The 15598-nt window shown below is 29.2% G+C and overlaps 2 protein-coding genes across 2 annotated transcripts in view; both read right to left on the bottom strand.

The window, feature by feature from the left end:
• Nucleotides 1–1588: 1588 nt before the first annotated feature.
• LOC136078392 (uncharacterized) lies at nucleotides 1589–3380 on the bottom strand. The gene is made up of 3 exons (XM_065794163.1): nucleotides 3356–3380; nucleotides 1868–3122; nucleotides 1589–1790 (listed from the first exon to the last, which is right to left on the bottom strand). The coding sequence occupies exons 1-3, from the start codon at nucleotides 3378–3380 to the stop codon at nucleotides 1589–1591; spliced, it is 1482 nt and encodes a 493-aa protein (XP_065650235.1).
• A 649-nt stretch (nucleotides 3381–4029) lies between these two features.
• The window catches only part of LOC100204973 (protein SON), a 36351-nt gene continuing 24782 nt past the window's right edge, over nucleotides 4030–15598 (bottom strand). The window contains exons 6-7 of the mRNA XM_065792082.1: nucleotides 11815–12058; nucleotides 4030–4357 (exon numbers count right to left, since the gene is read on the bottom strand). Coding sequence (XP_065648154.1) covers nucleotides 4128–4357; nucleotides 11815–12058 — 474 coding nt within the window. The 3' untranslated portion in view covers nucleotides 4030–4127. The remainder of the gene's footprint in view (nucleotides 4358–11814; nucleotides 12059–15598) is intronic.

Genomic DNA, 15598 nt, shown 5'->3' with positions numbered 1-15598 from the left:
AGTGTTGTGAAACACACACACACATATATATATTATTAGAACCTCTGGATTCTGTTATATGTGACATACACACACTAGTGTATATGTCACATATACAACAGAATCCGTGAGGTTCTAATAAGATAATAACACATTTCCTACTAAAATAATGTTTTGAATTTTTATTAATAACTAAAAAAAGCCGAATAGCACTAGAATATATAAGAATATATTTGTGTATTTTGGTTTATTACTCCAAGACATACATTTAAATTTTCCGCAATTTTAAAATTTTAAAGAGGAAATAAACACGAACGTATTATTTAATGCGATTTACAAACAATTTTATTGGTTGTTGGAAATAGAACAAAATAATATTAATAACTATCGCTATTTTGCACATAGAACAATCGGTTACACCTAATTTGACACTATTTAGTTTCTTTTTTTTCAATTTTAAAAGTATTACAGCTAGAAAGAAAATATAACAAAAAAAGAGAAAAAGGTATAAACTCATTTTTTTCGAATTTTGAAATAGAACAAAATAATTCTAACCTGACGATATGGTGTTTTACTCCACAGACATTCAAATTTTTATTACCATGAACGTCTAAACTTTTTAACTCATATTTCGCATGCTTGCATTTGTAATCACTACGCTTTTGCTATTATAGTTGTGAAATGATTGCTTTTATTAATTGTTTTGCTCGCGATAACGAGACTGGTAACACACGTAACGATGACAAATTGATAAGGGGTATACTTCCCCATTTTCAAATATTGACAATAAATAACAACTTTTGACATAAAATGATTAACCATGGCATAAATGTAGAAAATTAAAAAAAAATTAAAAAAATTGGTCAACGGTTGCTGTAGTAACCGTAAAAAACCCCCAAAATAAGCAAAAAATAAGATTTGCGCTGGCCAAGTTTTAGCAAAAACTAATAAAAAAAGGCTGAATGAAACTTTGGAAACACAATTAAAATAAGTTTATGAGTGTTTTAAACAGAACAGATTTTTTAAAAAAAGGTTCTGGGCCTGAAGACTTGTGCTCTGAAGTTGACAATAGAAAAAAGTACAATTTTTGAAAAATTAATATAGCCATACTGTTTTATTCATAAGTATTTAAAAATTTTATTCCGTTTAAAACACAGCTTTCATAAAAAGGAAAATTTGTTGAAAATTTCAGATAAAACGCTCAAGCGGTTCTCTTGGAATTTTGGCCGGCATATTGAAAAACCTCAAACTGAGAAAACGCATAAAAACTGAAAATAAAAGAATAAAGATCTACAAATATACGTAACATTATATATTGGACTATATTTAATATTAAAAACCTCCTGCTTCATATGTTTTACTTTCTTTTTCAGAGGTTTTGTCACTTTTCTTCAGTTGTTTAGCCCTTAACTTTTGACAATGCAACTTGTTATCGGGTTTTAGTTTATAGATCCACCATTTAATGCGTGTTTTTTTTATGTCGTTAGAACCGTTTAGTGTATAAAAACCTGGAACCACGTTCAGTTTTTCATATATTAGGATTGAAGACTTCATCCCAATGTTAAAATTGGCAACGCAACAGTATCATAAACACCAAACTTCAGCAAAGTCAGCGAACATATTTTGTTTTTGGTATGCGATCCCAAATTTTCCCATGGAAAGACTCATTTGCATTTTGTGTTTTACCATGCAGACATTTTTTAAGCTCATCTTCTTTTGTGAGCTCTTCAAACACAGGTCTGATCTTGTATACAACCTCTAAAGGTAGACCAGGTCCTGGCTTGTAGGTGTTAGTGCTATTTGCTTTGTCTCTGTTAAATTTACACCAGCTACTTACACCTGTTGGACAATGTGGATAGTGCCAATTATTTTCTTTTGATGATGCAACGTGAAAAAGGTAGCAAGTGCTGCTGATTTCATGGCATCTAAATTACCAGTATTTTGTCTAATTGCCACACCAAAGAAGTTTTGTAGTTGATCAATTGTTGCATCTGTCAATCTACCACGACCGCCCAGTCCCCTAACTTTTTTTTTCAATTTACGGAGTCTGGTTCCAACACGCTTCTGATAGTGTCCAACACATTCTAATTTATTTACTTTAATATAAGGATAAACATCCTTGACACTATTGTAACTTTTGCTATCTCCATCACCTAAAAAATTAATGTACTGCAACTTATGTTTTTTAATTGATTGCTGGAAAATTCGACTGGCTCCTTCACACTCCATTCCACCTGCAGAACCAACAAAATTCATTTTAGAAATGTGGGACTTTCTCCACTCAGCATAAGCAGTAAGGTCTTTTTTAGAAAGTTTTTGATTTAAGAAGCACCCTCTGCATATTCGACTCATCACCTCAACATCTAAAACTTTTCCACTGTCTATTGAAAGTGCTGCAAATACACCATTCAATGATGAAAATCCCCTACGCTGCCATGTGCCATCACATGATACACCAACATCAAGAATCTCATTAATGTCTTGACACTGTAGTCTTATATCAGATACAGCATCAGTCATTGTTTCCTGTGCAACTTTCTCAGTAATATTAGTAATTTTTAAAACAAGTTTGTCATAGTTTTTTGGAGTCATTGGTTTTGGCATGTTCATGAGGGTTGTAAACCGTTTAATTCCGGAATGTCCTATTCCAAGAGTCCTCATTGTATATACTGTTCGATTGCTTATATCAAAGTTTCCTTTTTTATTAATCAACTTAGAAGTGTAAAAATCATTTTGATATTTACACTTTAAACAAATAATAGAAAGTTCACATGCAAGTCCTTGCTTTTTGCTTTTGTTTTCAATGATTGCTAAAGTCGTTTGGAAATAAGTTGAACAGCTCATAACGCTAATAACATCAGACAAAATCGAACAATCAATAATTATATATCCTGTCAGAACTTTGTTTTTAGTAATGGTATAATTTTTTGATGTTGAGCTAATGACTGCCTCAACTTTGCGAAGAGAAGAGCTTGGCGTATCGAAGATGTCAGTTTGACTATTTACAGGTAACTCGATATTTACACTTAAAGATGGAAAATTTACATTATTTACACTCACACTGCTACGTAAAACTTTTCTATTAAAAATCTTCTTTCTTTTGCCTGCTCGCTTAGTTCTTACTTTAATTCTATCAGCTTTAACTATGTTTGAAAACTAAAAAGTATACAATTTTTGGCAAGAAAATGCGACAAAAAATGAGCTACAAATCAACAAAAGCGAACTTAGTCTTGATATACCAAAAATAAATTGTTAACAAGTCTAACATGAAGTCAAAAATGCTTATAACTTGTGAAATCAATACGTTGTTTTGTTTTACAAGTGATTTTTTTAGGAGTACCAAATTTTCTTTTTTTTGTACCCAACTCTCAAAAACAAAGAGTTTTGGTATTTATAGACATTTTTAGGTAAAATTATTAATTTTTGAAATCCCCATATATTTAATTATCTAAATCATTTTTTTTTTTTTAATTTATGGGGGAGTATACCCCTTAATTTAATCCGCTATTAAAATCTTTTCCCCAAATCCACTTCATGGTTTAGTTAAGCGGCATCTTTAATAACAAGTTGCATATTTGAGATAAGAAACGTTCAACTTTTTAGAAGTTTTTGAATATTTTTTGTTGTGCGGTTTAAATAATATTTTGCGATAAATTGCTATTTCACAAAGCATTATGCTGAAGCATGAACTACCGGTCTATGAGTTTGACTATTGTTCAAAAGTAACTCACGTAACGATGGAATCAGTCACTTTCAGTGGCTTTTGTGTTTCAGTGATTTTGTTCAGCATTCAGAGTTTGCTGACAACAGAGTTTTTATTTCAGACATGCAATTGAAGATAACAGTACAATAACGTAAGTTAAAAATTAGAGGCAAAACCATTGTTTTTCCTCAATGAGGAAATTTTTAATGCATCATTATTTTCATTGAGGAGGCTGCTATTTAATTATAATTGGCGTGGGTAAATTTCAAGTAATCTATATTTTTAATGTCAGAAAAAAAAATTAAAAACGACGAAAAGCTCATAATACGAGAAACGAAACACCAAAATTTAAAAAAACTTAATAGCGGAATATAAATAACTTATAAAAATCTTTAGAATCAATAATATAAATTATTTACAAATATATACACATGCAAAAAAAAATCTACTCAACAGTTTCACCCATCGCTCTTAAAGCAACGATTGCAGCATTTGCCTTGGCGTGCTTTTTATTAGGTGAAGCCACGGAAGCTTGGTAATCAACGTTTGCAACAGTTACTTTCATCAAAAAATTTTTGTTTTGTGCAAGGCCATGTTCAAAAACGCAAGTATAATCAGGAATACCTAATTTCCTTTTCACACAAAGTTCGGCAAGTGCAGATACAGGATGCTTCCCTATATATAAAAACGATTGCAAAAGTCATATACAGTATGCTTTCCTAAAATATGAAAAAAACAAAACAACAACAACAAAAAAAAAATTCTTCCATAGTGGACACAACACATTATTTTGTAAAAGAGTAATATTGAAGAATATGAATTTAGACTTATATATTTTTGTTTAAAAATGTAATTAAAATTAAAAAAAAGCAAATTTTCGAAATAGATTTTAAAGTAATGATCAACTAAATCTATCAATACAAGTCTTGCGTTATTAGCAATTTTCATACGACGCGGTTTAACTAAGTGAATATTGTTTGTAGGGACAAAATTCGAGCCAATCAGATAATATATTTCTAGATAAAGCGATATTCAGTTTTTTTCTCTCGATTAAACTACTAAAAATAGCGTAGTACTTGATACAATCGAGTCAAAAATATATATAAAAATCAAAACAAATATTTTTTTTAATATGCTAATAAAATAAGTTAGCGATGTGTAACTATTATTTATTTTAATAAAAAGATATTAAACATTATTAGATATCAAATTATATTGATTGCTTCACTTAAAAGAAATGGTTAACTGGTTTTGTGGCGAAGCATTATGTTTTAACAACTTTAGAATCAAAACTACTAACGGAGAACGTATAAAGTTTTACAGGCTTCCCAAAGATGTTTCTATTCAGAAAGAATATATCCGAGTTTTAAATACAAAGGGAATGAATTTCAGAAATGGGGACATTTGTTGTGAACATTTTTCATCTGGAATAAGAGAGTTATGCACTGATATTCCAGACATAGCTGCACCACCAAGCCAAATTGCTATAATGGAACGAAAATACGCAAATGCTCTGGCCAAAATAACTAAATCAAGAAAAACGACTGAAGCTGATAAAAAACATTTGAAAGGGTTAAAACGTAAGCTTAGTATGACGTTTGAAAGGGTTAAAACGTAAGCTTAGTCCTTTTCTAAACCTTGTCCTATTCGTAAAAAACCAACAAACCGACCTTCTTATGTTACAAAATCTCCTTTATCATTACTTAAACCAACAAAACAACAGTTATTTTCTAAATTAAAAAAAGAAGCAGATGCTAACAAAATTCTTTTAGAAAAAATAAACAATGCAAACAATTATATAAAACAGCTTAAAAAAGAAAAAAAACAAAAACAAAGTAAATAACGATATGTTACATAAAAAATATTTAATTTTATCTGTAAGAAATCAAATTTCAAAAAAAAGAACTAGACAAATTTGAAAAAAGAATGTTTAAATATTCCAAACTTAAAGACAAACCAAAGCAGTTTAAATATTTATGTGGTTTAATTGTCCTGCAATTTCAACTCCTTTATAATTGTGTACCACCATACTGCCACTTAATTGAATATCCGGATTGCAAAGGTACAGGAACCAGATTTCTTGAAAACAAAACCGAATTGTTTTCAGTTTTAACATTGTGCAGACATGCACTTCATCTTGGTGTTATTGGATTTATGGCGGGCGTTTCTAGACACAATATTTTCAGAGATAAATTTAAAAGCACTTATACTTCCCTGATGATGCCTTCTGTTTTTAAAAAAACTGGCCATGGTGAAACCGATACTGTTGTGGATGCTACATAATTTAAGTTTCAACAACCAACCAATTATGATCTTAACACATTAATGTTTTCAAGTTATAAAAACTGTACAACAGGGAAAGCTTTAATTGGAATCTCTCCACATGGGTCAGGATTGCTTTTTGGAAACATATACCCTGGTTCGATCACAGATAATGAATTAACAGAACTATCTCATATTTTAGAACTAGTTGAGAAAGAACACGAAGTTATGGGAGATAGAGGGTTTTCAATTCAAGATTTATGCGCTTCAAAAGGAATGTATCTGAATCGACCATCTCAAAAATCAAGCCATCAGTTCCCACAAGCTGATGAAGCTGGTAATTTTTATATAGCTTCTACTCGTATTCATGTAGAGAGATTCATAGGATGTGTACGTGATTGGTCAATTCTTAATGCGGTGTTGCCGGTACAAAGAATGGACTTACTTTCTTCAAAATGAAAAATATTATGTCATGTTGTAAACCTTACAATGCGCCCCATCGAGCCAAAGGCAGAATCTTGTAATTAATAATATTTTGTGAATATATATAACCATATAAAAACATATTTTATTGTTTTATCATAATTTTAAACATTTATATTAATTTTAATAGAAAAGTTGATGTTTTTACAAGTTTTTTAATATACGATCTAAGTGGTTTTAATTCTTTAAAATCAGGAATTTTCCCCACAACATTATTTCCAAGAGTAGTGAGCAAAGAATGTTCATGATGTTGCCAATTTTTTATTGGATTTGAATGCAAAGTGCTATTTGATATTTCCTTGATAACTGACATTAAATTATTTAGTTGAATAATAAAGAAATTTGGTTTTTTAAATGGGTCAATGGACTGTCATTTCTATCAATTTCCAAAATAATTTGATGTGACACAAAGGCTATCTGGACTTGCCCCATAATTTAAATCATCTGAGTGATAGAAAAATCCACACATTTCAGAAAAACATTTTGACATCTTTGCAAAGTGCTGAAGTGCAATAAATTCATATTTATGACCACGCAAAAATTTTTTTATGTTTTGTGTGTTATAAATATCATTTTCATTTAATCCTTCCTTAACCATCTTCCAATAATTTGTAAATTTTTTCTGTCCATATATTCCTAGCAATGCTGGTAATCGACTACCTGTTATTTTCCCTTTTCTTGTGTCCATCCACTCCTGGTTATTTTGTTTGACATTAATATGATTTGTGTATCGTCTGTGTGATGGTATCAGATTTGTCAAATCAATGTGAATAACAGGATCTTCATTTAAAAGTTGTTTATTAATTTTTTCTAAAACAATAACTTGTTCAGGCGAAACTATGATTACCTCGATGTTTACTTTATTTTGATTTAGTATTTGCAACATTGTTAGTATTTCACTATAATTATCTTGACATTTTTGTGGGTTTACTGCTTGTTTATTTCCGAATCCGAAAAGGAAGTATGAGATGAAAGATTTAAAGAGATCACTGCATGGTCAGAACCACCTAAAGGAGAAAAAGGGGAAACTGACCACAACCTATGATCAGACCCCAGGCATAAATCAAAGAGTGAAGGTAAATGATTAGGAGAGTTAAGAAAACCAGTCACAAAGTTAACTATCTGAGTTAGAGATTTAGAATTGCAAAAATTATAGGCTATAGTGCCAGCAGGGTCAGTGGCCTTAGAGCCAAGCCATTCAGTGTGATGAACATTAAAGTCACCAATAAAAACAATATTGGCAGAGGGGTAAAGAGATAGAGAGAGCATGGCCTTTTTTTGATCAGAAATTACACCTAAGAGTGCAGTCTTAAGAAGAAGGAGAACGATAAAGAACAAAGAGAAAGGTGATAAAGTGAAGAGGTGCTAAGTTGAAGCACATAAAAGAATGGTCAAAAGATGCAAAGTCTTTGCGAATCAAAGGATTGTACCCACCAACACTGACATAAGAAGAAGGAATAGTAGAATTTAAATTAGTCTCACAAAGAGCAAGCAAGTCTGGTGAATTTTGCAATAGGTAAGATTCAACTGATAGAAGGTTGCTTCACAGACCATGAATATTTGTAAAAGATATATCAAAACAGTTAGCTGCTGGGGATGGTTTATAATATTTTGTTTAATATGTTTAATAATTTACAGTTACTTTTGGCATGATTTAGGTTCAGAGTGAACTTGACTCATTCATAGATAGAGCATGGCCTCCTAAGCAATGAGCTATGCAATTTTCTCAGTCCTGGTAATTAACCCTAAGTCATAACATAGGGCTCCTTATGTGGTATTTTATGCGAAGGCTTATAAAATTTAAATATATAAATAAAATTTAATAAAATTAAGTATAATGATCATTTAAAACAAATGCATTTTGTGTAACTTAAATATGTAATTTTTTTAGAAAGACATTGAAAAATAGTTTCAAATGTTTAAATTTATCATAAAAAATACTTGCTCGGCAAGTATTTTTTATGATAGATTTAAATATTTAAAACTGTTTTTCCAAATCTTTCATAAGATTAATTTTTTTAAATACTTTAAATTATGAATAAGTTTTATTAAAGTCTTACCATTGTAATGGAATGATTTAATTGCTTTTTTTGTTTCTATTTTTTTACAAAGAATTGTTTAAAAGCTTTTTTTTTTTAAACTTGACTTACTAATGAAATTATTAAAAATTAGTATTTTAAAAAGACTACATTAAAAAAATTTTTTTTTTCGGCGACTTTTTCAAAAAATGTTTATACACTTTAAAAATATTGTTTTTTTTTTATTTCAATAATTTAATTTCTTTTTTATAATAATTTAAGTCTTCTGTCAACCATTTCCTTGCTCTATAACTCTATCCTTTTTTTCTAGTAACTTCTAACTTAATTGTGGTTGTTTGCAGCCTTGTTGGGAGTAAATCAGAATAAAAAAATAACATATATATATATATATATATATATATATATATATATATATATATATATATATATATATATATATATATATATATAAATTTCACTTTTAAAATAAACAACAATTTAAATAAAATTAGTTCTTTTATTAAATCGTTATAAGTAATTAGTAAAAGTTTTAAAGTAATTTATTTCAACCACAATTAAAAAAGTAATAAAAAGTAAATTTTGCTTGAGTTCAAGTTTTTTGAGTTTTATTTTTAAGCTTATATATTTTCTTTTTTGTCAGGAATTGTTTTCTTTCTCAGTTTTTTTATTTTTTTTCCATAATTTTCAGACTTGAAAAAAAAAAAGACTTAAAAACGCTAAGCTGAACTGTTTAGCTTAACTTATTTTTATCGGCGCATTTCTGAAATATTTAAATCTTCAAAACATCTAAACTGCCGTAGTCAAGTTATTAACAAAAAAAAAAATCATTTGCGTGGTCAACAATAGCGTTTGATTGCATGCCATTCCTGTCCCAGCCTGTTTTCAATCCTCTCACTCTACAGCTGACATGCTAACTGCTGTGGCTGAAGGATTTTATAGAGCGTTTGATGGAGGCCGAGAGATTAGAGCTATTGCTCTTGAAATATCTAAAGCTTTCAACAAAGATGACATGCTGGTCTTCTCCACAAGCTTGCTTCATACAGTGCATCTTTTTTGAGATCTTATCATTTCTTTTTAAGAACTTTCATCCTCATCACTCTCAAAGGCTCCTCACAGTCATCCTCAAAGGCCAACACTATTCTTCATTTCCAGTAACTTCTGGAGTACCTCAAGGTTTCATCTTTGGTCCTGTTTTATTTTCTATCTATGTTAATGATCTTCCCGACAACCTTACATCTAAAGTAGCTCTCTTTGCTGATGACTCAATTTTATACTCTTGTCTTGACAAAAAAAGTCTTCTCTCTTTGATTGCTTAGAACAGGCAGCCGATCTTTGAATCTGATCTCAATCCTGTAACAGATTGGGGATCAAAATAGCTTGTAAATTTTACCTCCAATAAAACTCATTTATTTATTGCAAACAACTGTCGCAGTACTGTTAACATTCCTATATTAATGAATAGCAACCCTCTCCCTGAGTCCTCTTCTTTACCTCTTCTTGGATTTTCATTCACTACTGACCTTTCATAGAAGCTATATCTACAATTGATTGCTAAATTAGCACCAGCTAAGGTTGCTTACCATTTTCTCTCTCCTGATTCCATTCGCTATCTCTACAAATCTCTTATTTGTCCCTGTATGGAATACTGTTGTCATATTTGGGCTGGTTCTTCTAATGATGCTCTTTTTCTTCTAGACAAGGTCCAAAAACACATTGTAAGTGTAGTTGGACCCGGTCTATCTGCTAAGCTTGAGGCTCTTTCCAATCGTCGTAAAGTTGCACCTCTTTCTCTTTTCTACAAATACTACCATGGTCGCTGCTCAAAGGAGCTATTATCTCTAGTTCCATTAACTAAAACTCATTCTAGCTTTACCATTTACCATATCTGTCTCTGCATGCTCTGAAAACTTTTATTCATCTAGTTTTTTCCCTGCACTTCAACCCTTGGAATTCTCTCCCATCTTTATGTTTTCCAAACTCATACAACCTGTAACATTTTAAGTGTTCTGCCAACCGTTTCCTTGATCTATAACTCCTTTTCTTTTTTAGTAACTCCCAACTTAATAGTGATTGCTTGCAGCTTTGTTGGGAGTAAATAAGAATCAAAAAAAAAAGTTTTACAGTAAACTGCAGCCTAAGTACTAAGCATATAAAGAATGTTTAAACTATTTTATGTGAGCATAACTCAATAAAGATATATGGGTAATAATAAAAAAAAAATAACAATAAAGATATAGGTATTGTCAATTTTATAATCAGCAACTTAAAAAAGGGAACTTGGAAACATATTGAACAACAAAAAGCTGATAAGGTCTTGCTTAATGAAAGAATTTAAAATAATTATCAGAAGATTCTGATAAATAAATTGAGTTTATATGTAAGCATATGCATGCAAGTACTGCAAGTAAAAGATAGTTGTCAAAACAAAATCTCACTCCAAAACTTGCAAATAAAAGAATAATAGTTGTCAACACAAAGTCCTCTCCAACATTTAATATTGAAATAATTCTCTTTATTGTTTAATAAAATTATTGTTCTTAAACTACCACAACAATAATAAATAAACAAGCCAATAAGCATTTCCCAAATTCACAAGTTCAATTTGAATATTTCTGAGTAATCTGCATAAGCAATTTTATCAACATTAAGCAAATTTTCACCTCAAAAAAAAAAAAAAAAAAAAAAAAAAAAAAAAAAAAAAAAAACGTCTTAATAAATTTTTATTAAATTTTATTAAATAAAAATAATTATATATTATATTAGTAAATAAAAATAAATATATTATATTAGTATTAAATTTTATAGTATTAAATTAAATATTATAGTAACTTGTAGTTACTTTTAATTGTATATTGGTAATAGTGTGTGAGAATACACTCTGGGTCAAAAACCTAAAACGTTGAGTTAAAAACCCTCTCACACACTTTTGGTGGTGTGAAAGGGTTTTTAACTCAATTTTCTCCTCAAAAAAAAAAAAAAAAAGTTAAAATAAAGGAAAAATGTCCTAAATTGATAAAATATAAATCAGAGTCAAGTTAAGGACAAGAAAATCTCAGAGAAAATAGCCACCAAAAACATTAATTTATGCTGTAATACTTCAAGCTTTTAAAGTAATAAATATTAGAGTAAATAATACTAAAAATATATTAAAAAACACATACCTTAACATATGATGCAAAATATTAAAAAATAGTATGTCATAATCATTTTTTAATACTTGCACTCTCTCTACATTACTTTTTTTAACACTTGCAATTATATTCAACAATTTAAACTTTAAAACATTTTAAACATTTTTTTTAAAACTTGGAATTATATTTAACAAATTAAACTTTAAAACATAATCACCATTTATATTTGCAACAGGAGCTGGAGGACGCCTTTTTGGTACCAATTTTCCATTCCAAACATTGAACTGAGGTTGCTCATCCGCACTATACAAACCTCCTCTTCCAACTTTTATATCAACTGCAATTGGTGCCAGGAATCCTTCCTGCTTCTTACCAAGAGGACGCCCTTGCTGCCATCCCATTTTTTGCATCATGCGCATTCCAACACCCCCAGTAACTGGTTGAAGGTTATGGAAAAAATCCTATAATTTAAAGTAAAGAATTTGTTAAAACAATAAAAAGAAATCATGGTATGTTGTATAAATGGTGAATGGTAAACTAAACAATAAATTTTTTTACACATTTATCTAAATCAGGAAACCATAAAACCTAATCAATTAGGAGTCAAACAAACAGAAAACCACAATAAAAAGACAAATTAAATATTTACACATACATATATTCAATATATATGGCATGTTCAACAGCAGAAAATATTAAAGTATTCAATTTACTCTGGAAATAAAGCTGGCATCTTCACTTTATCATTGATCAAATATTTTACTTTTTTTATTATAAAATTTCAAATAATAGCAAAAGAAATTTCACAGTTTTTATGTAATGTAAATTAGAAAATAAAAGATAAAGTTATGTTTTTCCAAAAAAGAAACGCGGTCATCGGAGAAAGATCTCTTAAGCGAGTTGAAACTTTTTTCCTTATGAAATTTAATTATTAGTTTAGGCATTTTAAATAAAGAATCATACTAAGATAAATAATCATTGTTAAGATCATATTATATTTGAAGTAAGTATATAAAATAGTTGTATATACATTTTTATTAGATAAAGTAGAAAGGATTTAAATTTTTATTAGATAAAGGAGAAAGAATTTTAATTTTTTATGTTGTTTATATTTTGTTTGTTATAGCTTTTCTTTTAGCAGTTTTATTATTTTATTTTTTAGAAGGAAAATAGGGGTATGGATGTTATTTAAGGTTTTACTAATGCTATTTCCATAATATGGTTATTACTACATTGAAATTTCTGTGATGCTATTAACTATTTTTGTTCTTTTTTAGAAAATTTAGAAAAATTAAATTAAAATTTTGTGCCAACACTGACATGACATGTCACATGTTATTATATACAAAGGTTAAATTTTGTTATGAGGATTACAGTTCTTATGAAAAAAAAAGAAAAGGTAAGGAGTATTGTTTGTAAACATATATTCTGTTTATTTTGAATCTTTTTAAATTTTCTCGTGTCATTTTTAAATTTTTTGTTTGTACACGCTTATTGTATGCATTTATGCTTTTTTGATATGTATGTGTATGTGGTAATAAGTGCTTTATAGTTGTTTTATCAATGTGTTTTTATAAAAATGTAAAGTGCTTTTTATTGTTTGTGTATGTGTCAAAATGTGTTGTATAATTGTTTTTAAAAATGTGTTTAAATATGTATATAAGGTATATATATTTAACCTTATATACCTATTTAAACACATTTATTGTGTTTAAAGTTGGTACATATGTTTATATTATGTTGTTTCAAAGTGCTGTGACTTTGTAAATGTGTAGAGTAAGATTTGTCAACTTTGCCAGCCAAGTGATGTACTTATAACAGAGGGTTACACGATAGTGTTTAGTGTCAAAAAATACATAATAATGTATTCTAATAATATTTTGCTTAATGTTGTTACTTATGTTCTGTTAAATATGAATGTTATCTTACTTAAGTTATGTTATAAACATATTATATTAACTTATGTTGTGTGCTATTGTTGTGTGTTGTTGCTGTGATGTTTTTTTGTTATCTTTTGAGTTGATAGACATTTGGCTTATCTTCATGTTGGTGTCTATTGTTAAAAATGGTAAATAGGTAATTTTATCAAAAATCACTGCTTTTAATCGTTCACTAAGAGCCAATACAAATTATTTTGCCATATATTTTTTGTCTTTAGCGCTGTTTACTACATGATTTTTCTATAAATATTTTGGAATCATGATGTTTCGGCATAAATTATTTTGTAAAAGCTAACATGAAATAATAATATTCTACAACTACTACTCTGGTAAATCACAACAGCTTTTCTCTATATTGATTTTCATTTTTTGTATGTAATGTTTTTCTTATTTATTTACTTATTCATTACATTTTTTATTTTAGATTTACCAGATAATGTATTAATGTGGTATAGAAGAACGAAATATTGTAAAGTTTTGTGAATTTTTGAAAAAAACGTTGACTAATAATTTTTATTGAAGAAATAATTTTTAAGTTTGCAACTAAGGGTTTACAATGTTTTTTTTTTTTAATATTTCTTTGTTAGCAGTATATTTATTATCAGAATTGCATGTTTTTAATAATTTTTTAAATTATTATTTGCAAAGCTAATTTTTTGCTGATATATATACATTCAATTTAAATTAAAACTTTCAATTAAAAGTGAAGTTTAAATGGACAATATTAGGCTAGAAGCAGATATTAGTTTAGAAAATGGAAATGTTAATAGGCAAGTTGTTTGTGGCACAAATGAAAGAGATAGACTTAGGCGAGATGAAATTAATAATCAACAAAATGCGAGATTTGCTGCTAGATATGAAAGAATGCATTGTATAGCAAGAAGTAATACTATTCCAGATTATAATTATTTAGGAAAAATTAATTATATTTGTCAGCATTGTGGTGCTAAGAAATTTCCTGATGAAACACATTTTTTATGTTGCCATAATGGAAAGGTACTTTTGTCGCAATCTTCATCATTTCCACAAGATTTAGAAGATTTATTTAAAGGAAACTATGCAGATAGAAATGCCAATCTGAATTTTTTAAAATATATTTGAAATTATAATGCATGTCTTTCTTTTGCTTCATTTAAAGCTAATGTAGTTCAACCCATGAATCATGGGCCGCCATGTTTTAGAATACATGGTCAAGTTTTTCATTGTATTGGTAATTTAAGACCAAATCAAGATTTTCCGCCAACATATTGTCAACTATACATCTATGATCCACTTGCAACAGTATATTTTAGAATGCAACAACGTGGTAATGATCTTCGCTTAAGTGATTTAATGTTTCAATTGCAAACTATTATTAGTGAAGAAAACCCATTTGCTCTTGCATTTAGAAACATGGCTGAAGTGGAAGATGAAGAAATTTGTCGAGCAGCTCTAGAAGGTCGCTCAGTGTCAGTTGTAAATAAATGAAAAAAATAAACCTTCAAGTAAATGTCTTTACTTGAAGGACATGATAGACGTCACTAAAATCTCCCTTCACATAATGAAGTTGCAGTTGTATTTGTTGGTGAAGATGGTGCACCACCTGCTTCCAGGGAAGTTGTTATTTACCTAAGAGGTCATCCTCTTAAAACTATATCAAGTATGCCTGCCAACTTAGATCCTATGGTTTATCCTCTATTTTTTCTGAGGGGTGATGCTGGTTGGCATAATCAATTGGTTCACAACCCTGAACGTGCTACATTGGTTAGAAATCATGTTACATTATCTCAGTATTACAATTATAACTTTCAGTTAGACAATTTTTTTCTTCACTCTTTTATGGCAAAAAACTGTTTCAGCAATATGCTGTTGATGCGTTTTTAAAAATTGAAGGCCAGCCTTGGTTTCATCAGAAATAACCAAAACAAACTGAGAAGCGAGCAGTATGATGTCTTACACAAACATGTAAACAACCTTGGAAATGATCATGTTAGACCAGGGCGTGTTGTAGTTTTGCCATCAACTTATGTCCTAGAGCTTTAAAGGAAAACTTTGAAGATGCTATGGCTATAATTAAAAAGT

This window comes from Hydra vulgaris, chromosome 03 (genome assembly GCF_038396675.1).
Source record: "Hydra vulgaris chromosome 03, alternate assembly HydraT2T_AEP".
NCBI lineage: Eukaryota > Metazoa > Cnidaria > Hydrozoa > Anthoathecata > Hydridae > Hydra > Hydra vulgaris.
The sequence above is the reverse complement of the archived record's forward strand: the minus strand, read 5'-3'. Positions and strand labels throughout refer to the sequence as shown.